At 41.5% G+C, this 26,124-nt stretch overlaps 1 protein-coding gene and 1 long non-coding RNA gene across 2 annotated transcripts; one reads left to right on the forward strand and one right to left on the reverse strand.

Moving 5' to 3' along the window:
- Positions 1-7,904: 7,904 nt before the first annotated feature.
- APT1 (adenine phosphoribosyl transferase 1) lies at positions 7,905-17,485 on the reverse strand. The gene is made up of 6 exons (XM_010274047.2): positions 17,278-17,485; positions 16,898-17,008; positions 15,557-15,649; positions 10,903-11,052; positions 9,366-9,424; positions 7,905-8,273 (listed from the first exon to the last, which is right to left on the reverse strand). Exons 1-6 carry the CDS (start codon positions 17,357-17,359, stop codon positions 8,220-8,222), a joined length of 549 nt encoding a protein of 182 aa, XP_010272349.1. The 5' UTR covers positions 17,360-17,485; the 3' UTR covers positions 7,905-8,219.
- A 4,565-nt stretch (positions 17,486-22,050) lies between these two features.
- On the forward strand, positions 22,051-23,893 carry LOC148791209 (uncharacterized). The gene is made up of 3 exons (XR_016075890.1): positions 22,051-22,506; positions 22,616-22,915; positions 23,334-23,893. It is a non-coding gene; the product is annotated as an uncharacterized LOC148791209 (long non-coding RNA).
- The last annotated feature ends 2,231 nt before the right edge of the window (positions 23,894-26,124 follow it).

Consider the following 26,124-nt stretch of genomic DNA (forward strand, 5'->3'; position numbering starts at 1 on the left):
AATGCCATGCATAATGGAAAAGCACGACTAAAAAGGAGTATCACGTATGGACAAGGAGACGAATTCCACTGGGAAAAGGAAACCTCCCGAAGACCTCGGCGGATGCCCTTATCTCAACAACCCTGGAATCCTTATCCATCTAGGACATGGACACTCAACTATAAATAGGTATTCCCTGCTTGAGGTAAGGGACTTTTGGAACTATACTCTTTGAATACCTCTTTGCACTATCTCTTTGTCATGGACCAATGCTATTTCAACCTGCTCGACCCGACCACATCCTTCTCGATCTTACTGACTTGATCGTTGGAGTACCTACCCAGGAAATAACTCCTTAGGCCTCTAACCTTTCCCCTGATTGCAGATTTCAATGCACACTTCGCCCTTTCACCTCAACCTCGTCCGATCGGCAAGACTGTTTGATTGTGTCCTCAATTCGGAACACCTTGGATCGAACAACATCAGATTAGCGCCATTTGTGGGAAATGAACAAAAATTCATTTCCCAAACCCCTCTCTGTGCACTAAAAGCAACCATCCCTAAGAACACAACCGACTGCTTTAGAACTCATTCCCCATCTCAGGGATCCCACTCACTCAACAACTCCCCGCCTTGGGAGCCCCAGCATCAAGCAGCAGTCGACCCCACGTAGTTCCAAGCCATGCAGGAAAAGGTCAACCGTATCCTAGCCATGATGGAGACATTGGGGCAACCGACACACGCCCTGCCACTCAGGTGACTACTATAGTCGACCCTCGCATTGAGGACCCCAAAAGGCGCCACACAGACAAGCATAGGGCTCAATCTGACTACGATCAACTACAACTGTCCGGAAGATCTAACTCACCAACTCGGCCTCGTGTGCACGACGCCCGCAATAGATCCCATCACTTCTTTCGAGTACCAGCGAAAGAATGGCTCGACCAATGTCTGCAGCAACCGCTGATGTCGATAATAAAATCCAGCTCGGTCCAAGACCGGCCTGCGATCCTGAAAAGGGAAAAGTCCGTAAACATGGTCCCAGTCAGTAGAGACGCCGAGATCAGAGAACTGAGAGAGCGGCTGGTCGAACTGGAACGTAGATAAGTAGATAGAAGCACGAATCCTCTAATGGCTTGACCTTCAGAGCAATACAACAGCCAGCCCCACGAAGGAACCCATCTTCGTCCAGGAGATCATTGATGAGCTTCCCCCAACTGGCCGACGACCCCCTCAGTTCAAGAAATACAATGAAGCCTCGGACCCCAATGATCAAATTGAGGGGTTCAAGGCAATGATGGTGCTGCATAGCTCCTCTGAAGGTCTCATGTGCAAGGCCTTTGTCGCCACCCTCCATGAAGTCACCAGAATCTGGTAGTCCTCCCTTCCACCGCTGTCCATATTTTCTTAAGAGCAGTTGGAGACACGGTTCACCGCCAGCCAAAGGCACGAGAAGACGTCGGCTAGCCTCATGCAAGTACGATAGAGGGAAGGAGAGACCCTGAGGGAATACTTGGCAAAGTTCAATGCTGAGGCCCTTCAAGTCTGAACTCTATACCAGTTGGTGGCCGTCACCGCCATTATGAGTGGGTTGTGCTCCTTAGTGTTCAGCTTCTCTTTGCAAAAGAACCCTCCGCCCAGCCTGACTGTGCTCATGAAACACGCATAGAAGTATATGAATGCCAAAGAGGCCCAAGCATTGCGTAGGGAGGAGGAAGATCAACACAACTTGAAGTGCAGAGACCACGATAGCCAAAGACCGAACCGAGACACCAAGAGGTTGGATTGCCGACTTGACCGCAGATTGAGAACCCCGCTGTTGACGTATTACAACTTCACTCCACTCAACGCTCCGCATGTCAAGATACTGATGCAAATCCATGACCACAACTTCGTCAAGTGGCCCAAGAAGATGAAAACCTAGGGCAACAAGAGAAATCAAGACAAGTATTGTGAGTTCCACCGAGACCGAAAAGTTCCATAACCTCCGCCACCACCTGGAAGACCTCATCCGACGTGGATACCTTCGTGGCTTCATCAACATCAAAGAGCATAAACCTAGAGAAGAGCCACACCTCACTAATGAGCCCCCAGCCCGAGCTCCACCCGTCAGGGTCATCATTGTCATCTCGGGCGAGAAAGCCATTAGAGAGGAGAGAAACTAAGCACGAATGACCCACACCGAAGTGCTAGAGTGCCAGGAATTTAAATGTAGTGAAGACAATCGCCGCCAAGCACTAATGACGACCGAGCTGTACAAACTCAATGAATAAAGAATTTTCCTTCAAGCACAAACGACCAAACGCCTACACACAGTTCGACAAAACTCCAACAACCGAATTCTACGTTGACCAATGGTTACAACACGACACAATCTCGTCAAAGAACCAACTGACCAATAATATCTGAGACCTAACAACCATCACGAGACTCGACCGACCATAAATGGTCTAAGGCTAGGACAAACCATCGACGGGTATTGTGGAAACGACGTCCCCACCACAGAATGGAAAGAGGATGACCATCGAATTCCGCACGCCCTGCCGACTTGTAGTTGAAGTAAAGCTAACTGAAGACCACGACTAGCCTAGTCAAAGAGCATGAAGCTCTCCAAGCCCAAGTGCCATCGAACTCCCCACAACAACATTAAGAGCTTGGAAGCACCTCGGCCAACATAAGACCGAGGCCACTTAGCCAAAGAGCTCAACCAGCAAGAATCAGGGCCAAAGACCTCGGCTAGTGTAAGACCGAGGCCACAAAGTTAAAGACCTCAACCGACGAGAATCAAAGCCAAAGACCTCGACCAGCATAAGACCAATACCATAGAGCCAATAACCCCAGCCAACATGAGATCGAGGCCATAGTGTCAAATACCCTAACCACAACATCAAGTCCGAAACCCCGACTAGCCTAAGAGAAAGTATAGAGGCATGACCTAACAGACCAACCTAATTCTAAAGCGGAGTAACTTAGAAGAAGAAACAACACAAAACATGCTCTACAAAAAGACTAAAATTCCATTACTCAAGAAGTTGATACAATGATTATAAGCCCGACATACCGAGTTGTGTACAAAAAAAAAAAGAAGAAGAAAAGAGCACCAATATAGGGAAATTGTGCTATCTGTAGGGTTTACCTCCTTGGGGGTGGATGCGTTGTTGTTTTGGGGCAGGCTGCTCAGTCGGTGACTCTTTGGCATCAAAAGGATCGAATTACTCCACTACCATGGCGATCTCAGGGTGCTCGTACACCACTCTCCTCTAGTAGTGAGCAAAACCAATCTGCCAGGAATTTGTAGCATAGTCGTTGAGGGCGATTTGGAACTTCTCGGACTCTTTGTACCTTGTCACTACCTCCTCCTCGACAGGAAGTAGCTTCGCCTCCACCTCCTCATCTACCTTTTGTGCCTTGTCACAGCCCTCCTTGAGCTCACGCACATGGCACTTCAGACGTTGCAGCTCCTCGTCCTTGGCTGCCGCCACTTGCCTCAGCTCGGCCATCTCTGCTTGTAGATGGGAGAACTCGCCCTCCTGAGCCTCGGCCATCTGATGGAGGGTGCACATCTGGTTAACCGGTGTCGTCACTGCGTAGACAACCTACAAAAGAAAACATAAGTTAATGAGCTCTGCGAAGCACACCGAAGAACAGAGAAGGCAGTGCAGAGAACCTTACCACAACAGACTCTCTGATGGTCACGCTCTCCAACACCCTGCTCATGCAGTCGTTGGTCTCCCTCCTAATTCCAAGTAGTAGAATACCCCGAGCCAGCTGCTCAGGCATGCCCTCAGTTTCCAGAGTGTCCTCAAGTTGGACACACTAGTTTGTCCTGTACACTTCGGCCCCCTGCTCTACCAGACACGAAGGGGGGACCTCAAGACTTCCATGAGGCATAGACCGCGGCCTAGTGTGTGGCGGAGAACCATTAGAGCCGACATCCACCACGTCTTCCTTAGCGGCCTTCACCTCTTGTGCGACCAAGAGTTCACGACCTCTAGGTGGCGCTACTACTAAGCCACCCCAACCTGGACCACCGCCCTCCTCTATGTGGTAGGCTGCATATGCCTTGCTCTCTCCCCCTCGTCAATGACCACCATATCTGCTAGAGAGAACAAGCCAGTCAAAGCCGAAGAAATAACAAGAAGAAAGAAACTCACAAAAGCAAGGACAAACCAATCGAGGGCTCCATTAGCCTGACACATATCAACATGGAGAACGACGTGTACTCCTACATGTTTACCCTCTCTATCCGCCTGATGGCCACTAATTCCTCCCTAGATAGCTCGGCCTCGATCGGCGCCTTCACCTTGGTCCTCGAAATTGACAACTCGCGGGGAACGGCCAATCCCCCGGGCAGCACATGAAGAAGAACCCCTCATTCCAGTGTTTCACCGAGGTAGCCCTCTCATCGATGCTGGGGCACTTGAGCTCGTACTCCTTGAGAATGTAGCAAAGGGCCCTAATGCGGGCCAGGTCTCCGAGTGTCAACCTACAAGGTGATGCGAAGCGGCTGTCGAACCGTGCAGGAGTGTCGAGCCCCTCTTTTGACATAATGTCCACTTTGGCCTCGTCGGTTTCCTTGACCTCGGCCTCTCAAAGGGCCACGACCTCCTCCGTCGTGGCACCCTCACCCTCAGGCCCATCGACCTCGGCCCCGTGGGCATTGGTTTCATGGGCCACGAGCACGGTGGCCTAAGGATGAGACCCCGATTTGGACTCACTACCCAACGTGCAAGATCTAGACGAAGAGTAAGAACAAGAAGACGAGGAGGAAGATGAAGACATCTAACCGAAGAGTTACACCGCAAGACACCTGAAGCACCAGTCGAGGACTAACTCTCACCGAGCTCCTATGGTCGCTCACTTAAAATGACAAAGTAAAATGGCTCGCCACCTCCCCTTTTATAGGGAAGAGCAACGGTCCAAATCAGCTCAAATCAACGGCACCGATTCGACTCCGCACTTCGCACGTGCATGACCTCGGGAACATGAAATGACGCGTTTGCCAACCTGTAACGGAAACAACACAAGCATTGAACCAACTAGTCCGCTCAATGAACCGGTCTTACCCTAAGCTAGTCAACTCAAAGAAACTAGAGTTCCTCGATCGAGGATCACAGAACTCTTCCATGCCCAGCCGCGGCCGAGCACTACACTACTCGATTTCGGAACTGGGGGAGTGGTGTTTGGGTGATGGTTGAGCTGGCCAAGGATGCCACGTGGCTATCTCCGCGGGCGATCCCCTTTCAGGCCACATTGACGCCACATGTAATGGAAGAGGACTGAGGAGTGTCCCGCACGAACAAGGAAGCGAACTCCACTGGGGAAAAGGAAACCTCCCGAAGACCTCGGCGGATGCCCTCATCTTGACAACCTCGGAAGCCCTATCCATTTAAGACACAGACGCTCAACTATAAATAGGTATTCCCCGCTCGAGGTAAGGGACTTATGGAACTGCACTCTTTGAATACCTCTTTGCACTATCTCTTCGGCATGGACCAACGCTATTTCAACCTGCTCGGCCCGACCACATCCTTCTCGATCCTATTGACTTGAGCGTCGGAGTACCTACTCGGGGAACAACTCATTGAGATTCTGACCTTTCCCCTGGTTAGAGATCTTGGTGTGCGGATTTGTACTTCCACCTTGGCCTCGTCTGGTCAATAGGACTGTCTAATTGTGTTCTCAATTCGGAACACCTTGGATCGAACAACACCAGTCCTCATAACACTTACAACCCTACATTGGGAACATCTCTCATAAATGAAAAAATATGAGTATAAAGACGTTCCAAATATATGGCTACAAGTGTTGTGAGAATGATGTGAGAACTGAATCTGGTCTCCAAACAACTTATTGTTTTTTGCAAACAGCCAAACCTTTTATATCTACGAAAGGCCTCACTTCAAAAGAATTTGGATCTAACAACAACACATTACTAGCCATGTTCACCCAGCTGCAAATTTAGAGCATCGGTTGTATTTTATATGGACAATATTCCTGACCTGTAGCTAGATGAGTGTGGTCAGGAGATCCGGACTTGCTTCAAAAAGCCAGAAGCCACTATACTCCAATTCTCGCAAATGGGTGCTAAGTGGTAAACCTGCCTTGACCTAAAAGTTATTAGACGGTATAACATTTTGAGTTGTGTTTGCTATCAAAAGTTTTGTCTCCAACCGTCCATATTACTCATAGACAAGAGTCTAAATTGGCTTAAATGCCAGGGCACAAAAGAAGATACTAAGAAACCAAAAAAGTATTCTTATTTGGGAACCATGAAAATATACTAACAAAAATAATAATTAATAGAAGCATAGAAATAGAACGATAAAGAATAGAATAGCTAAGCACTGCATGTTGACGAGAACACCTAAAGGCTACCATCATGTGGTTCATTTGGGAGGTTGGAAATACAATGTTAGATGCATCAAGGTTCAAGGAATCCCGTTCTTTCCATCTTTGTTGAGAGGGGCAAAACTGCAACAAGCGGCAATTCACTGTTGGTCCATTTTATGAAACATGATACGTGACTTTGTTTTAGTCCAAGTGTCAATTTGAGAAGCCAAGTGGGAGTTCAAGCCTACAAGTTTGCTAGAGGGGCGTTACAACAGTACTATTAAGCATGGTTTTAAAAAGTAACCTGGAAACGGAATCGTTCTGGTCACCGGTTTCTGGATTGGCGGTTTGACCATCCAGTTCAAATGGATGACCCATTCTGACAAATAAATTAAAAAAATCAAAAACTGTTGAGCGGGTCAATGGGTTAATGGTTTAACTGCTCGGATCAATAGATTGTTGACTTTTTCAATGGTTTTTGGTCAAAAACTAGATTTGAAGCAAAACGGAACCAGTTGCCTGAACAATTCCTAGGCCAAATAATCCAACCATCCGAATCAACGGCAGTTCGAAAACCATGCTACTAAGTACTAACTACTAACTTACTAAGAGCTCATGGTATGATTTCGACCTCACTCTAAGTTCTAACTACATTAACATTGTAAATGATTTTTTAATAACTAATATTGTAAATGATTTGAGCGGCTATTTCATACCCCATCCTCTAATGCATCCGAACCAATACAAGCGTTTAGTCCCTGCCAAATCCAGACAATTTGGTGGTGGGGGGGGAGGAATTATTCCGTTTCAATAACTTATCAAACCTACATTAATTTCCAAAATACGATAATTCTTTGTAATCCAGCAAGCCGACTGGCCAGGGGCGGAGCTAGGATTTTTTATCGAGGGGAACCAAAGTGTAATAAGCATGGATAAGAGGGGCCAAAAGATAAGAAACATGGATGAGAGGGGCAAAATATATGTGGGATTTAAACAATTACTATGAGGATTTTCAAAGCATGGGGGGAGGGGCATGGCTCCTCTCTGCCACCCCCTGGCTCCGCCCCTGCAACCAGGCAGTTCGTGGCTCGGTACGTATTTACTTGGTTCTACATCAAGGTTATGTTTGGTTGCAGGCAAAACAAAGGAAAGTGAGTAATATTCCTAAGATATTAATAGAAAAACAAACCATACTCATAATTTCCATGATGTTTTGTTCAACTTGGAAAACAAACCTAAATAGTTGACAAACATTTAAATTTTGGAAGATATTAATAGAGAGAAATAATCCTACAGAAAATTAGTTATAGAAGGAATGTCATTTTCCTTACAATTGGTACTGTTTTAGTATTATTTGAAAATGTTGATCTTCCATGCTACTTAAGTGCGACTAAACACCATGAATTAGCAACCTTCAGGAGGAAATCATTGTTTTCATTCTATCTTACATGCAACCAAACAAAGCCGGAATGATATATGTTGAAGGTCGTCACTGAAATTTTATGAAGCACAACATTTGGCACCAACAATGGAACCGTAATTCGCCCTGCAATGTTGCTAAGCCAATACTATTTTTACACAGCTTAATAGTAGAGGCATACACATCTCTAATCTCTTTGGGATTAACAAAGTCGTACTATTATGAACTTGTTATTTGAATATGTTGAGCTAAATGTCCACAAACTTTTTGTCAGGTATCACAATCAAATCATTATCCCAACTACCTAGGATTTCCGGGTCTCTTGTAAGAATTAAATTAAGAAAGTGCCCTCTCAGTGCGAACTTCCTTTCCTCAAACTAAATCTCTTCAATTTTCAACACCTTTGGGCTTTCTCAAATAGAAAGAAAGCTTGAAATGATTATTATGGGCATACAATACGAAATCCTCTGCGGTGAAGTTTACAAGATCAAACCGCACTTACAAGGACAAAAAGTGGTTTGTCTCCTAACCTCTCCCGGCCCTGCAATGAATGAAGTGAAAATCAATTTACATGTGTGCAACAGAACTAGGATAAAAACGTGCAAATTTCAAATGCAATTCATGAAGTTAGACGAATTTTCCCAAATATATCAGAAGTAGGAATTTTAAATTGTAATCTAAAGGCACAAGTTACCATCTATCATAGTTTTGATAGTCTCCATATTCTAATGCCACCACAAACCCAATGTATCATCATAGTAACATAAGGCCCAAGCTCTGTGAAAAGGTGATCAACATATTGATGCTGGTTTATTTTCAAACATATCCGTGCAGACATATCCTATACTAGTAACCTATATGGATATATTTGTGGGCTGCTGGGGAAATCAGGGTTCAGAACCATTACAGCCCCGTCAAACCTACTTAACAGATCCTTCAGCATCCAGATGAAAAGGAGCACTACTGTCCATTATAGCTATGGCGCCACAACAAGAACTTCATCCTGCTTACACATTGAAACTGGCCACAATGACTAGGTAGGCACCCTATTTGCCTCCGATGCTCCACCCAACTCTTGCCTTCACCAGTTTATCATTCCTCCCTCTGCCTACATCAATCTATGGGCATTATTATCTATCAAAAAAATCTATGGGCATTTATCACTGCCATCTCCTCTACCCTCCAATTGCCCTCTGGGACGGTACCCTAATTACCATAGAGGAACGAGTGAACCTCAGAATGCAAAATCACCTCTAGTCTAAAACCATGGCCATAGGATGACCATGTGTAGGGTGTTACCAGCAATGATGTTTGTCATTATTGGGGGAAGTGTATGACATCTTCCATGAGTTCCATCCACACCCATTCTACCATGTCCCATAGTTCCTCTGAATGATCTAAATGAACAAACCTGCAACATAAGTTTCCAAACTGTTTACACTACTACCTCACTCCACAAATGTAACAAAAGCCCAAACACTTCCATCACAGAAAATTTGTTCTCCCGAACGGGGAAATCTTCCCCAACTTGACCATTTCTAGAAGCTTGGAACATCTTGGAAGGAGCCTATTAGATTAGACTTGGTAGCATTACATTACAAATACAAAAATATGCAATAAATAAGAGTCATACCTTTAGCTCTGGCAATTCAATGACACATGCACACTCAACGACCTCCACTCCAACACGTTCTGCATAGAAAATAAGGTAAGATTCTCAAAAAAGTCAGAGTAGACAAACCATAAACCAACTTTTTTTTTACAAACTGACCTCACCAGTAAACTAAAATGGCAGAAAACTGGATTTTCTTGTTAGGGAACACCTTTTTTTTTTAGAAAAAGGGACCACCAAAAAAAGTCCACCCTCAAAAAAGATGAACAAAAGTATCATCTTTAAATAAATTGTGTATAGACAACCAATTTATAAGTCCTCTATTACCAAGTTTATCACCCCTCTTCAGATACTGATTTTTGATTAAAAAATCATATTGTTCCTCTTATACCAAATGGCCCACATAATCGCAAATAGAATTGTTGACCAGAAAACTTTCCCTTAGAAAAACCCAGGACTCTCTAATCTTGTAGGAGTGCTTTAACTGAGTATGAGAAGCGCCAGTTCAAATTTAGTGCCCTGATAAAATGAAGCCAAGCGGAAGCACTAGCAATGCATGAACAGATGAATCATTGACTCTCCCTCATGACAGCACAGCACAGATCTTGAACATTAAACCCCCTCTTCATTAGCATTTCTTTTGTTAGACACTTCACCAAAGATACCACCCATGTGAAGAATTTCACTTTTGAAGGAGCAGCAGTTCCCCAAATAGCCTTGCTTGGGAAATGACCCCTTGACTTTCCAACTAATCCTTCATATAAAGATTTAACTGAATTTCCCTGAAGACGTCCAATTCCAGCACCTTAAATCCTGAGATTGCAGGTTTAGATTCTGACAAGCAAGATAGTAAAATAAATTAAGGTTTGGAGAGCACAAGACACTGTATAGAAATTCTTGAATCTCCAAATTGTACCTGATTTATGTTCTCTTTGAAGCCATACAAACTCCAATTTGTTTTCAGATAAAGATCATTACTTGTGATTTTACTATCTAAACGATAAACTACATGTGGAAAGCTTCAAACTCTAAACATTTTGAGTAGGAAACTTTTAAACTCAAAATAGACATTGTCACACACCCAATTGCATTAATAATCTTCTCAAAATGCCTCTTTTCCTGCTCTGAAATCCTCAAGGCTACATGTCTCCAACCATCTATTTTACTATCTGGCATTGATTCTACCATCCTCCCTTTTGAACTCTCTATATTTTTCTTGGAAATCTTCATGCATTACAAATCTGTATCCCTGGTGCTACCATTACATAAATTCACAAAGTAGAAATACATATGTGATCCCTCAGGTTACAAGACTATTTTTCAGACAGTTCTTGGACACCCACCTTTGAACTTTTTCTTTTTTTCCCCATATTATAAGTGACACATCCAGGTATCATGGCAGTAAATTAAATTGGGGGGATAGAAGTAAAAACACTTAAGAAACAATTTCAAGATAAATTTCAGGGGGGAAACAAGGATATGCTTCCTGAGATCAACCCATGGGTAAACTTAGCTAGTAATAAGCTCAATTTGCAAATAGAATTGAATAGACAATTACCCAATAGCTTGATTGCAGCAGCTAAAGTGCCCCCTGTTGCAATGAGATCATCAATAACAAGGGCACGTTCTCCTGCCTCTACAGCTCCTACATGCATCTCCATTTTGTCTGTTCCATACTCCAGTGAGTACTCTTCTGAGATAACCTCCCCTGATGAAACATCAAAATCAAAATCTCATCAACTTAGAAGAATTTTACCAGTAGATCCACTTGAATGGAGTTGTGAAAAAATAATCATGAACAATGCATTTAAAGTATTGACCAATACCAGAAAAGGTAACAGACATGCATCTCTAACTAAATGAATCAATTCCCAAGAGAGAAGCCTATAGCTGTAACATATAAAAGCCGCCCATGGATTTGACAACAATAAAGCCAAATAAAAATAAGAGTTCTCCATGGTGCTCTGTTTCTTAAATAGACTGATAATCTCCTAGAGAAAAAAAAAAGGAATGGATGCATCTCAAAAAGTGAAGAATTTCTACATTAAAGGTCTAAGTTTCCTTGCCTGCTCTTGCAGGAAGTTTCAGGATCGAATGCATATGAAATCATTCTATCAGTTTCACTGTTTTTTCTTTCACATAATCTAACCAACTAAATCACCTTTTCCATGACTTCGTTCTAATTGGTGTTAAAATTAATTTTCTTCAATTATACTCATTTCTAGTCTTTTCTTTCCTAATCTGTATTACTAAATGTTTGTAAATGGAAGTGACAAAGATGGAGAGAAGGCATGAGGGATACCAAAGAATACAAACATACAGAAACAAAAGATTGAATATGTACATAGCAGGGATTCTTTTATTTAGGCTGGTAATAGCCACGTAACCTTACCCTTTTAACTACTCTACCTCCCAAGTTCCTTACACATCCCCAGGAATAACACCTGATCTCTATTCACAATCACACCTTGTCTTGACTATGCATCAGAAAAGTTGTCTGATCTGCATACCTGATTATATTCTATAATTCTAGCCCTCCCATAATCTTGTATTTCCTTCAAACCACTACTTCATTCTTTCCACACATCAACCTGAGCACCAAGCTGACAAAACCATTAAGAGAGGTACAAAGTTTGGCCACCCCTTGGGTCAGGCACCCCCATAATAAATCTGACCTACCTACCCCATGCCTAGCTAAGAGGTCTGAAAGAGCATTAGCTACCTGGGAATCCACTTGAACAAGGTATTCAAGCTGATAGGAAATGCTCAAAAAGCCTCTCTCTAAAAAAATAAAAAAAAAAAGTGGAGCCGTCAAGGCCCATCTAAGTATGAAGATACCCAATCAAATACAACCAGGGAGTCCCATCTTCAATCACTGATCAGTTCAACCCTTAAGACGAAGCAAAATTTAAGCCTTGAAGCAGTGCTAACTGCAAGCAGATTAGCCCTTAAGGAATTGCCTTCACCTACAGGACCCAAGAAACTGAAAAGAATGAAGTCTTTGCGATCAAAGTCAAGAAACCATTGAAGCTATAAAGGACCTGCCCTTAGCCCTAAAACTTATGGCTTGGGAACACATTCAATACATTCCTAGTACAATGTGCATTGCATAGATGGATTTTTTTTTTTTGATATTTGTAATTTGAAAAAATTGCATTTAATCAATCACTGGCAATCCAAATATCAGCAAACAATGTATACCAAGGGAATTTTCTCTGTCTCCATCATATATGTCTGGTTAAGTCATTGCTATATTCACTCAAAAATGAAGCTTGAAAACCAAATATTGTTACTTCTAAAAACTTCATCATTCTTGTGACTGGAAACATTTTCTGTCTTTTTTATATTATACATATGGCATAAAACAGGATATGGGAAGGGTGACTGGGTTCCACATCATGCACTGGAGCAAAAGTTCCTTCTCCACATAGCGCCCTACAAAAGTCCGCTATTGGTATGAAACTAATATCAGCACAAGTTAAGGCTCGGGTATCTATGAGGATGTGACGATATGTTGCAACAGTTACCTACCCATAGACACACAAATCTGTGCTAAATATTAATGTGTTCTATGACATTCTGAAGCTTAACTATACAAGGCATTGTTGAATGCAAACTGATATAATTAGAAGCAGGTGCCATTAAGAGGTCAAATGGCTAGTAACTGCTAGTAATCAAATGTCAATTATATTTTATCCTAATTGATCCTTGCCAATGGTAAAAAGCAATTCTCCTTGGAAAGCCATGGATGGGACGCTGGAGCACAATGGATGGGACGCTGGAATCAGAGCTAGGAGCACAATGGATGGGACGCTGGAATCAGATCTAGTGGCAAGTATTCATGGGCTGGAGCACAATGGATGGGACGCTGGAATCAGAGCTAGGATCACAAGCAATTCTCCTTGGAAAGCCATTCATGACCTGCTACCAGTTTTCACTCCTAATATCAGGTATGACTTGAATTCCGGTAACTCCATAAAATTTTGGGAACGAACCTGGGTGGGGAGCGCCCCTCTAAAGGATTAGTTTCCGTCTTTGTATGCTCTTTCTGATTTGAAAAATGAGCCGATCTCGTCTTTCACCACCCCGTCCTCTTCCACTTCTGGGATTGGGTGGAACTTGGGTCTAAGAAGGGATTTGAGGGACTCAGACTTCAACTGTATTTCAAGCCTTCTTGCACTTCTTGATAACGTTGTCTTAGACCCCACTAGGGCGGATTCTAGAATTTGGACACCTACCCCCAATGGCATTTTCTCTTGTGCTTCGTTCTTCAAAGTTTTAAGTCAGTCCACCAGTCCTACCTTGTCCCCTTTCCCTGTTGGTGAGGTTTGTTGCAGAGCTATACCTCATAGGGTTGGTAGTTTTTGTTGGGAAGCCTATCTGGAAAGAATCAACACTGGTGATCTACTCCAAAAGAAGAGACCCAATACTTGCTTGTCACCTCAGTGGTGTGTTCTGTGTAAAGCAGATGGGGAGACTGGTTTTCACCTAATGGTGTCTTGCCACTTCGCGAGGTCATTGTGGGATTGGGCTTTCCCCTTATTTGGATGCAGCTGGAATCCCCCATCAGACATGCAGGGCCTTTTCTCACCTTCCTTTTTCAGGTGGCGGTTAAAAAGGGGAAGGACAATGTGGAGAGGACTAAGGGCTGCAGTATGTTGGACACTGTGGGAAGAAAGAAACTCTAGAATATTCTCAGAAACTCAGAGAGGAACAACAGATTTGAGGGCTATCATACATTTTAGGGTGGTACAGTGGCTGAAATCTTTGGAAATATTCACAGATTACACTGTGGATGACATGTTGAGGAAGTGGGGTGAAATTGCAAATTGCACGCAGACCAAGTCAGTAATGAGTGTGGCTTGGACCCCCCCCCCAACCTAGTGGATTCTTGAAATTAAACTTTGATGGATGCAGTAGGGGAAACCCGAGACAATCAGGGATCGGGGGTGCTTTTAGAGATGAAAATGGGGTCATCTCTGCTATGTTCTCAGGCCCAATTGGAGTGGGAGACTCCCTTAGAGTTGAGATATGTGCAGTTATGGAAGGAGCCCGGAAAGCTAAGGAATTGAACATCAAGAAATTTATAATTGAAGGGAATTCAAAGGTGGTGATAGGGTGACTGACTAAAGATCAAAATGATTTATGGAAGTATAATAATGAGAAGAGGAAATTCAAATGGCTAGTGCAGGAGATGGAAGTTAAGACATGTTGGATTAAAAGATCAGCTAATTCCCTAGTTGACGATTTAGCAAAACAAGGGGCAAAAAGGGATTCTTTGTTTTGGGCTAAGCTGTAACGTTAGTGTCTTTGTATCTTTGTTTTTTCTTTTTTCATTCTTGAAGTTCTTTGTGACTCTTGGAAGATAAGTGTGTTTATCTTCCACTTGTAAATTTTCTACTGATGAATTAATGAAAGTGTTATTGATCAAAAAAAAAATGGTAAAAAGCAACATATAGGATCCTAGTACAAAGGCCTAGAACCCCGAGTGTCAAGATGAATTACTAGGTTGTAGTAGGGCTTTTTTACAGTATACAGAATATTGATCTAGGCATTTGAACAAAATGAAGACCAAATACAGTCTTATTTATCTACGTTTAATTTAGACTTGCAAGGAAGATTATTTATGATATTATTTATCTAAACCTTTCTACAATTTATAAGACCATTTTTACTAGCAGGATTTTTTTTTTCATATTTAAGTTTTTTCTAAGCTGGGATTCAACCTGTGAGTGTGAGATCATGGTTGGGTGAAATAAAACCATGTCTTGTGAAGACAGATTCCTACGAAAGTACATTCCCTATAGGTAAAACCTAAAAAAGTAATAATACATTTTTTTTGCAGTGTGTAACACAAAGATTCCTATGAAAGTAAATTTCCTATAGGTAAAACCTAAAAAAGTAATAATACATTAAAAATATATTTTTTATGGTGTACTGTGAATGGTGAATACTACTACTACAGATATTTTTCTTATATATAAAAACTCTTCCAAATGATTTCAGCCAAGATTGCCTTATCTATGGATAAGCTACATATTTTTAGCCTTCTGAAAATTAATAACTAACAAGTACTTCATTGGATTCCATTAAATATACAAAATCTGGCATTTGCATAGAACACAGATACACTAGCATGGCTAGTTATCCAGAATGGTCAATGCATATATACATATATATAAAAAATTAAACAACACAAAGGGAGAAAATACCAGGCAACTTCTTGGGCTTCCTTAGAGGAACAAATTTTGCCCCAATAGCCAATGCAATAGGAGGACCAAATATGAAACCTCTTGCTTCAACTCCTGCAACAGGCATTGATGTCAAGTTCAAAGCTGGTAAAACAGGTAAATCAGCCTGAAAACCTAATTAGTGAATGGCTTCTTTAAATAAAGGTCGACCATCATGACAAAGACCGAAATACCACACTGTTAAAGACTAAGCTGCATAGTTCGATAACCATATTTGCACAAAAGCTGAGGCAAGGTTAATGCGTACATGAAAACAAGCCCACTGATTGTGTGCAACTCAGTCACCACTCACCAACAGGACTAAGTTATATATAATACCAGGTTTCTTTTCTGAGTTTTTTATGTCATTAAGCCATGGTTTATTTATCCCGTCCAATGAATAGAGGTCCTACTCCAGTTAAATGAGGTGTCACTTCATTCGCTGTATTATAGGGTTTCTGGACTCTGGGGCAATTTTAATAATAAAAGTAGTTTCTTATTTAATTTCTTAATTATTCTAAATATAAAATTAGAGAAAATGTATTTCTTTTGTTATCTGAACTATTCAGCCCCCTTACATTATCAGGTTATGTTTGAATGATTTACAAATCTCCTCTTACTCTTTGTGATATTACTCTATTAGATAATAAGATTAACATGTCCATTAATACTTCTGATGTCTACTTTATTTTTTATTATGAAAATGTCCAGCTTCACCACTAACGTTCCTCAAAATTATGGTTGGAGAATTTTATTAGTGCACAATGTCAAACAACTGAGCACTATTCAGTCTTAAGGCATGTTTAACACATCTGTCATCCAATCTCCAATTAAGTACAGAATTCAAAGTTTTAATGGATCAGATGAGAAGTATTTGTATCGTAAGTTACCAATACAACTTAGAAGCGATTCCTGACTCACCACAACGTATTCCTTATAACATTGGCCACGTACAACAAAGATACAATATCATAAGGTAATGCAACTCTGCAAATCTGTAATGATAGCTTCCTCGCTTCCTTTTAAACAACCACCGCATCGCAATGATAGCTTCCGTAAATCACATTCAATTATCGTACAATAATAACTTAAAAAGAAATGGACAAACTACAGTCAACTCTGCAAATCTGCATTCTTAAAAGTGCTTATTATCTTTCGCTGGGTTTGAGGGGTCCTGTCCATGCTTTTTCCAAGCGCAACAATGCCAGAAAAGCAGAAAAGCAGAAATAGATTGCTAAATATAACAAGAGCTTACAAGTTCACAGTATCCGTAGTAGCAGAAAAGCATAATCAGGTAACATTTCGAAGAAGGTGCATGGTTACCTGCAACAACAGATATGTTTTTGTCTCTATATCTCTCTACGAACATGTCTATTGTGTCTTTAAATGCCTTTGTATCAAGAAGTAGGGTGGTTATATCCTGAAACATAATCCCTGCGAGTAAAGAAACCAGATAAAACCATTTTAACATGCTAAAATCATGCAAAAATCGGAACACCCAGAAGGGGGGAAATTTAGGGCTCCAACTTCTAACTAAAAACTCAAAACACTGATTTGTGGGTTGAGATTGGAACACCCGAATGAGATAGAGAGTTTCTTTTGAAATTCCCTAACCTGGTCTAGGTTCATCAAAAGCAGGAAAGTGAACAAATTGGGGTGATAGAACAACCAAAAATACAGAGTAAGAAGTCAAGTTCCCTAACCTGGTTTAGGGAAGTCCGGGATGACTCGAATTGAAGAAGCAATTCTGGCAAGTCGATGATCGTGACCATCTTCGGCAGCCATTCCTTCTCTTCTCTGTTGGAGCGACTATAGTATACAGAACAGAAGCCACCAGCGAAGAAGCAAAAGAAGGCAGTGTGCCTTTGTTGCTGGTGTCAGGTTGTGTCGGTATCACCTATCAGGCTATCACGTTCGAGTCCTCATTCCGTCGACGGGCGGGAAATTACCAAAACGACAACGGCCTTAATGACTATAATACCCTTCATCAAAACATCTAATCTGCTAATGTTGTCCAACATCTAATCAAAACATCCCCTGAAGTTTCTGATAATAATAAAACCTCCCCTCTAGTTTAACTTTAGTCCTTTTATTTTTAAATATATCGACAAAAACCTCCCTTCCGTTGATCAATCTGACAGAAAATGGATGATTTTTTTCAAATACCCATTTTACCCCTGTTCGAGCCATTGTATACCTATACTTACTAAAATACCCTTTGCCCCCTCCAACCAACCACGAAAGCCTGTCTTCTTCTCCCTCTCATTATATCATCTTCTTTTTTAATCTCCCCTTCTCTCCACTTTGTCCTGTTTATCTTTTCTTCCCAAATGGATCAAAACAACTCGTCCTCAGTCAAAACAGTTTTCCCTGTATCGATCAATATCATCTTCATGATTCTCAGAACCTTGGCACAAGAAACTCGATCAGCAAACCCACAGTTCGAAGCTTGTGCGCCTAGAAATTGTGGCAAGGGCCCAAATATAAGCTACCCGTTTTGGATTCCTTCTCTCCAGAAATCCTACTGCGGCATTCCAAGATCTAAGGTCACCTACCAGAACAGCGAGCCCGTCCTTAATATGCCAGGTGACGATTACCTCATCCAAAACATCTTCTACTCAAACAATTCATTCTAGGTGGTGAACACCAAGGCATTAAACAACGAATTCTACTTGGCCCCTCTCCACAATTTTTACCCTCCACGGTACTCCCTTTGAATTTGGCGATAATCACTAAATCTCTTCTTCTACTACAACTGCTCCAATTCCCTCCAGCAAATCACTTGGTATATCCAATGACTTGTGCTACCTACCACTCCTTCGCAATGTTTCTATTTGACGGGCAGTTTGGCTTGAATGAGGGATTTCTTTTGCAATGGGGTCCAAGTAATTGCATCAAATGTGAGGGCAGTGGCGGCCATCGTGGACTCTATAATAAAAATTTGTTTGCTTTTGCCATGATGGACGGCATCGCTTAAGAGACCGGATCTGCTCCTTACACCTGGTACCTCACATGCACATCCTACCATGCATTGGAAACATTTCCTGTACTTATTACTTATTATTCAAGGGAGATGTTCGCAATGCACGGTGGATGTGCGTGTGAGATGCCCATTTGTGAGGAACAGATCCCGTCACATCGCTTAAGTTGCAGTGGTGATGGTAAGCCAAATGATCATCCATGTACTCTTCACATTTCTTCTCTGATTCCTTTTTACAATTCTTTACCAATTTAGGCTCGGAGGAAGAACAGAGAACAACATGGTCTCTGTGTCTCTTTCTTTTTACCATATATTTTCCATCTTGAACCTAGGAAAACTGAATTGTGAAATAGGAAGCTCAATTTCCAGTGATCAAATTCGAAGTGGAAGTTAGTTATGTAGTGACTTGTGAGAATCGCCAATTTAGAGTGTTTACGACTCACAGCGCTATCTGAGATTCTGGTAAATTGGCATCCTGTTCTTCAGATTTCTTCCCTAGTTCGTTTGCTATGCTTGATTTGAAATAAAAGGTAGAGAAGCGGGAAGTTGCTTGCTTAATTGCCTGTTGGCTTACTTAGTCAATGGGTCTAGAAGGAGGGATCAGACGGCTATTATAAGATTAATTTTCTCATGTCCACCGATGAAGGGGAAGAGTACGAGCTCGTCTACTTCAAAAGGCTTGATGACGAACTGAACAAGGTAAACAAGTTTTAGCAGTCCATAGTGGAGAGTCGGCCAGCAAGATGAAGCACTGCCGTCGTCCCGTGAGGAATCGTTGTCGGAATATTCTGGGAAGTGGAATATCTCGAACACTGTGATTGTAATGAGTTTTTTAAGTAAGGGTAAAATTGGTATTTTACAAATAATTTAGATGATATATAAGGATAAAAATGTAAATTTTAATGTTTTTTCGTTGTCGGAATATTCTGGGAAGTGGAATATCCCGAACACTGATTGTTTTCTCAAGAGAGTGTAACGAGTTTTTCAAGTAAGGGTAAAATTGGTATTTTATAAATAATTTAGATGATATATAAGAATAAAAATGTAATTTTCAATTTTTTTTTGGTCAAATTCATTAACAGAAGGGAGGTTTTTGTCGATTTTATTGAAAATAAAAGGGAGAATTTTGTTAAAATTAAACTAAAGGGAAAGTTTTAATTACTATCAGAAACTTCAGGAAAGATTTTTGTCTTTTACCCTAAAATAAAAAAAGAAAATCTGCTAAATCGCAGCACACTATCTCTTGCCACCCCTCCAGTAAGACACGGACACGCCAGCGATCAAGTATGAAAACAGACCAGTCGAGACTTTTTTAAATTTAAAGACAATCCCTAGCGTGTCCGTGTTCTATTGGTGAATGAGCGGTCAGAACAGATTTTGCGTCGTCTATCAACGCTAGACAGCTGCCGCACAAACATGCCCATGTCTATCGGCCCACAAGGCACAAATTCTAAAGCACCGGACATTTGTTCAACGGGTAGATGATGGGAGCTGTCCTTCGGCTTCAAAATTATAGTGTAAAGCTAAGACTTTGGATTTCAGATCGACGTCCCATACATCCCAATCATGTATTGAGAGCGTGACGGGTGTAACCGCCTAATTTAGGTGGGTCCAATGCGATCCGAATTCATCCAGCCGCATCTTATTTGTATGGGCTGACTCGGCTTTGAGTTGGAGATCGGATTCACAAGATCATGCTCCCAGCCTTTTTCACATATATGCATGGGTAATATTTCCGTATTTATATGTTTTTTTTAATGGGAGATATTTTTAATGCAAAGCTGCAAGGATTGTAGAAAGATGTAAATATGGTTTTGTGAGGATCAAATACGATATCTTTGAATTAGGCCTGAGCTTAAATTTCAGACTTGGGCTCAAACCTAAACCTTAAATAGCCTTTATAGGGCTAAGTGGCCAATTTAAACTCAGTTAGATTCAAGCCTAATTTAAATGCATCAAATTTTAGTGCAGGTTGGGTTCAAGTTGGATAGTTCGAGCTTAACATCAGATTTGGTCGTTAGGCCCAATTCTTAGGATTGGACTTGGGTTGAACTAAAACATAAGACAGTCTATTTGCCTTGCACCCCCTAAGCAACGCAGGTAAATCCATGCAATGCGTGGAAAAATAAAAGTTTGGTTAGGGATGGTGCATTGGAAATATTTGCCTTGTCCTTTATGAAGAAATGTTCCCAATGCACATTTGCAAATGATTGTTGGGTTCATGCGTTAAGACCCAACCGAATCTGAATTTGTCTTTTATCTCAATCCAACCCATCTCATTTAATTCAAACCCTTGCTTTATTAGGAAGAGTCAAAAGGGATTAATGCCTTTTTTTGGGAAATGAGTGATTATTTCAATAGTTGCTTATTTTAATAAGCACTTATTAGTTTTTGGAAAGTGTTTTTTCTCAACTGCTTATTCTTAAAATAAACACTTTTTTGTATTTGATGTTTGTTGAACTACTTATTCCAAAAGTCCCTATTCAATGGAAATGAGATTCTAGCCCTCACTTCTAGGGGTGCCAATTAGATTGGATTTGGTCCAGTCCGATTCAATCCAATGTGAATCCATTATAAATGGACCAGATCCGATCCAATCCAATGAATGTTTGGGACCAGTCCAATTCAATGTTTGGACCGTCTAATCTGTTCAAATTCATTTTGATTTAGATTGATTTCAACCTAAACCCGGTCCATTGACACATATATTCTTATCTTATATCAATGGGCCAGATATTAGCTTAATCCAACCCAATCCAATATAAATTTGTTATAGACGGACCATGTCCAATCCAATCTAATAAATATTTTGGACCAGATTGGTCCAATCCAATATGTCTTCTTGGCCCATCTAATCCATCCAAATTGATTTTGGACTGGATAGGGCCCAATCCAAAATCGGTCCATTGACACCCTTACTCACATCACATAGCCACATATTGAATATGAAGAAAAGCAGGAAAAAATGAAAAAAAAAAAGAGTAAAATGCTATTAGAAACGAACTTGATGATTAATTTCCTGCCTTGGTCGCCACCGCTATCTACAAGGAAATAGATGAAGGGGAAGAGAAAGATGGAGAAACAATAGGATTTTCTGTTGTGTTTTGATAGTAGGGACATTATCTAGAAATAGGTCAAAAGATGGGGGACATGATTAGAAGAGAAATAAAACCAAAAAAGCGCTTATTCAATAAGCACTTAAAAAATTCTCAAAGTTAATTTGGACCAATTTTTTAAGCACTTATTCCTTAGATAAGGGTCTGTTTACTGTTTAGTTTGTAAGAATAAGTCTTCAGAATCGGAATGAGTCATTCAGATTCCAGATGTTTGGTTGGGCGGAATCGAAATCCGATTCCCATTCCAAGCGGAACGGCAATCCCCCATTTGAGGGAATGGCCATTCCCGACCCGCCCCCTAGGAATTGGATTCCCATTCCAGCTGGTTAAATCAATAAAAAGGAAAATGACGGACCTCAAACCCCCAATTCCCTATTTCTCCTCTCTCTCGACACTCCAACCCTCTTTCTCCTCTCTGTCGACACTCCCTCCTTCAAACCTTCTACAATTCGGTGGTTGGACTCTGAAGATCCGACCTGTATTACTCCGGCCAGGTCATGATGAATCTCTCTCCTTTTATCTCTCCCATTCTGCAAACCCTTCAACCAGCTCCCTCCCCTTCTGCAAAACATCTGTACCCATCCACCAAAGAGTTAAAGACCTCGTCTCTCATCATACTTTAGACAAGAAGATCTCTCAACTCATTAACAATGCGCCAACGATTCCCAGACTTGGTATTCCCAGCTATCAATGGTGGTCAGAATCGTTGTATTGGTGTCGTCGATGTTGGACCTGGCATCCGATTCAACAGAACCATTCAACGTGCTATGAGCTTTCCTCAAGTCATCCTCACTACCGCATTGTTTGCTGAACGTCTCTGGTATCGCATTGGACAGGTAAGTGAGTATTCACTCTAACAACTCTGCTCATGAGAAAAGGGCAAAATCATTTGAATTTGTATCCCCCGCGCATTGTTTGATTCTTCAATTTACTTTTACTTTGAAGGCTATTGGTACCGAAGCTCGAGCTGTATACAATGTCGGGCAAGCCAAAGGAATGACGTTTTGGGCTCCAAACATCAATATATTCAGGGACCCCAGATGGGGGAGAGGGCAAGAGATGCCAGGTGAAGACCCATCGATTTCTGGAAAGTATGCAGTTTCTTTTGTGAGAGGGGTTCAGGGGGATTCATTTGAAGGAGGAAAACTTGGCAATCGTCTTTAAGCTTCAGCTTGTAGCAAGCACTTCACTACTTATGACTTGGATAATTGGAAAGGAATCAATCACATTGGCTTTGATTCTTGTGTAAGTTGCATCTTTCCTCCTAGTGCCTAGAATTTCAAAAGCGTGGTTGTCACTTTGACAAAAGTGTTTTCCCCTATAAAACTTTTAACAGTGAACCCCACTGCTCAAATTTCCATAAACATTATTTGGCTGGTGGAGATGCTTTTTGGGGTTTTGGTTTTGTTTAGCGGCCTTCAGAAACTGCAGCAGAACATGCCTTACTTTTTTGTTTGTTACTGTGTTTTTTAGTAATAGATAGGTGCTTTAATGGTGGAAGTGATTCCTCTTCTTTTCTCTTTTCTCGCCCCTATTCAAGATTTTGCCTAAAATATAGATTTATTTCTTTATTCTGGGCTTCTGGGAAATGGAGTACAAGTTTGTCTATCTATATATAGTGCATCAGGCTCAAAGTTTCACTCATTTATGTGTATTTTTCTAGGTCAAGCTGTCCATGTTGAAGAGTGCACAAATCAAAGGTAATGCATAAAGCATTATTGATAGCATTGGCATTTTTTTTTATACTGTATCTTCTGTGTTTTGATTGGGGATGTGGTGGATGTGTGATGTGGCTGAATAGTAGGTGCCCAAGATGAAAGGATTAGAAGAATGGGAAGGAGAATAAAAAACATGGGCTGATCTAAGGTTCATAATCTAATAGTTGATAGAAAATGGAATGGCAAAACGTGATTTGGGAAGACAACTCTGTATGGTTGGGATAAGGCTTTATTAAGCTGAGTTACCATTCTATGAATTGGAAAAAAAGAAAAGATCATCCAATAAAACTTGTGAACAATAAAAAACATCATAGTTATCAACGTTTTTTCTTTTCATTCAAGGAGTTATAGAACCAGTAATTTGGAGCAGCCTTTTGTTAAGTATCAATTATAAAAACTTGCAATGCAAATATCATGTATCTTTGTATTTTTTTTTTATTTATTTGCTTGCAAAAGTGTATCTTTGTTATTGATAAGGCTGAAAGTACTCTTTGTAATTTTTGTACGTGGCTTCTAATAATTTCAGAACTTGGTTTTACCATTTTAGTGCTGCAAATTGATAAGATCAAATTGTGGATTTTATTATTGCCACAGGGTTACATTCTTGCCTCTCAGCTTGGTCATTCAATTGTAGACCCAGTGCCAATCTTATTCACCTTCAAGATTGATGACACATAGTTAGCAGAGTTGTCTGGAGTAACATTCTTCAAAATTCAACAACATATTTTTTGTTCTTTACAACATATTTATGGAAACAAGATATATGTTAGGTGGTTCTTTTCCAGTTTACCTCCTTTTGAAGATTGGCATTCTTGTATTTGATCAATTCATAAAAAATTACAATAAGAAAATAAGGATGGAAGCTTTTAAATATGAGAGGAAAATAGATAACACCGTTATATAATGAAATCCATACTTGTAGGCCCAGGCAAGTTAGTCCAGCATTGGACAACTAGAATATGAGTGCATAAATTGTTTCTTACAGGAAAGCTCCTCGGACAGACCTCCCTGATCAATTCTGACTACAGAAGACATGAATGCATTAATTCAGCAGCGTCTCCAAAATGTGGAAAACCAGTTTTTGAAGATGTTTTTGAGGTTCTTTTAACAGGGGCAGAATTGAAAACTTTGGCTGATTCCGATTCCAGCTTTTAGTTGAACCAAACAATTCCGATTCCTGACTGAACCAAACAGATTCCAGGAATGGACCATTCTGATTCCAATTCTAGAGGATTCTGATTCGATTCCGATTCCAATTCCGGCTGCGAACCAAAGAGAACCTAAGTTTTTTGAATGATCCCTCAGATAAAATAAGTGCTCCCAAACAGGGGTTAAGAGTAATTTAAGAGAAAAAGAATGAGATTTATACAAATATTAAATATTGGAGAGAGAGGAGATCTAGGTGGGTGCTTTGAAATGAAATGGCTGAAAAATATAAATATTAAATTCAATCATTTAGCTGATTTCAACATAGGCACATAGCTATTTGGAGTCCAATCTAGAGGACACTATTGGACGAAGATAAGGCTTGCGAGAGTCCGAGAGTCCTAGGAGATCCGGAGATCCCGGATTTGTACAGTTAGGATTTAGAAGTTTTAGAAGTTTTGTACTTCCTTTTGGATTAGGAGTTGGTTTTAGAAGTTTTTCCTTTTGGATTAGGAGTTGGTTTTGAGGAGCAAGACCTCCGATCGGATTTGTATATATATCATAAGATATCAATGGAAAAGCAGGATCTTGGGCTTCCGAAATTGTTCATGGTATCAGAGCGGTTGCTTCGGGAAGACAAAGAGGAGGGTCTGTCGTTGTTCCTCTGTTGTGTCGGCAAGCTTGACGGAGCAATACAGAACTCTCAGAATCCATCCTGGGGCTTTTGAGTCGGAGGCCAAGAAAGCTTTTAGAAAGCTTGCTTTGCAAAGAGTTGCATTACTTAAACTTCTCGCTTAGAACCTGAGCTTAGTGAAGAACCACCTGTTCTTTTCGGTCTTGAACTGGTCCTCGAGTTGAGCTTTGACCTCCTTGGCGGCAGTAACCTTCTTGTCTCGAGATTGGAGCGTGTCAAGGGTAACGACGTCCTTGAGATCGACATCAAGGGTGTATCGAGTGGGCATTATGTGACTATAATTCACAAGCTTCACAAAGGCTTTCACTCGGGACTTCTTTGCAGAGTCCTTGCAAATGACCTTCTTCGTGTACTTAGCGGAAGCGGAGCAGTAGCCAACGTAACATTGCGACAGCTTGCTGCACCCGGAGTTGTCGTTGCACTGCATGGCCAGTTCGAGATACTATCCCTTACCGGAGCCTTCCTACCTGGACCTGCTCCTCCGGGGTCGACTGGGCTGACGGTGTACCTAGCTGGCGGTCAAGGGCAAGTGGTGGGTGGCAGCGTGGTTGGCACACTTACGGCAGCGGGGCCGGTCATGGTGATTGCGGCAACATTTGCCACCGCAACATTCGAGCGGCGGCCACTTGACGAAGAGGAAGAAGCAGGTAGCGGAGGCCAGGGGCAGCCCCCCTAAAAAATTTCAGGTACTTGGCGATCCCAGCGACCATGCAGTGACCGTAGGGACGATCTCGGGTGCCCTCGGTGAAGGATCAGATGATGACAGCTTTCCTTACGGCGTAACGCCCCTGCAAGATTATTAGCAAGGACTTTACCCTTCTTTTCTCAGTCCTTCCGCTTCGCCTAGTTCTCGCTCGGCGTTGCGGGATCGGAGGAAACTAGGCAGGAGCTCAGGT

Source organism: Nelumbo nucifera, chromosome 5, assembly GCF_055504915.1.
Source record: "Nelumbo nucifera cultivar China Antique chromosome 5, China Antique-T2T, whole genome shotgun sequence".
In the NCBI taxonomy this organism is placed as follows: Eukaryota; Viridiplantae; Streptophyta; class Magnoliopsida; order Proteales; family Nelumbonaceae; genus Nelumbo; species Nelumbo nucifera.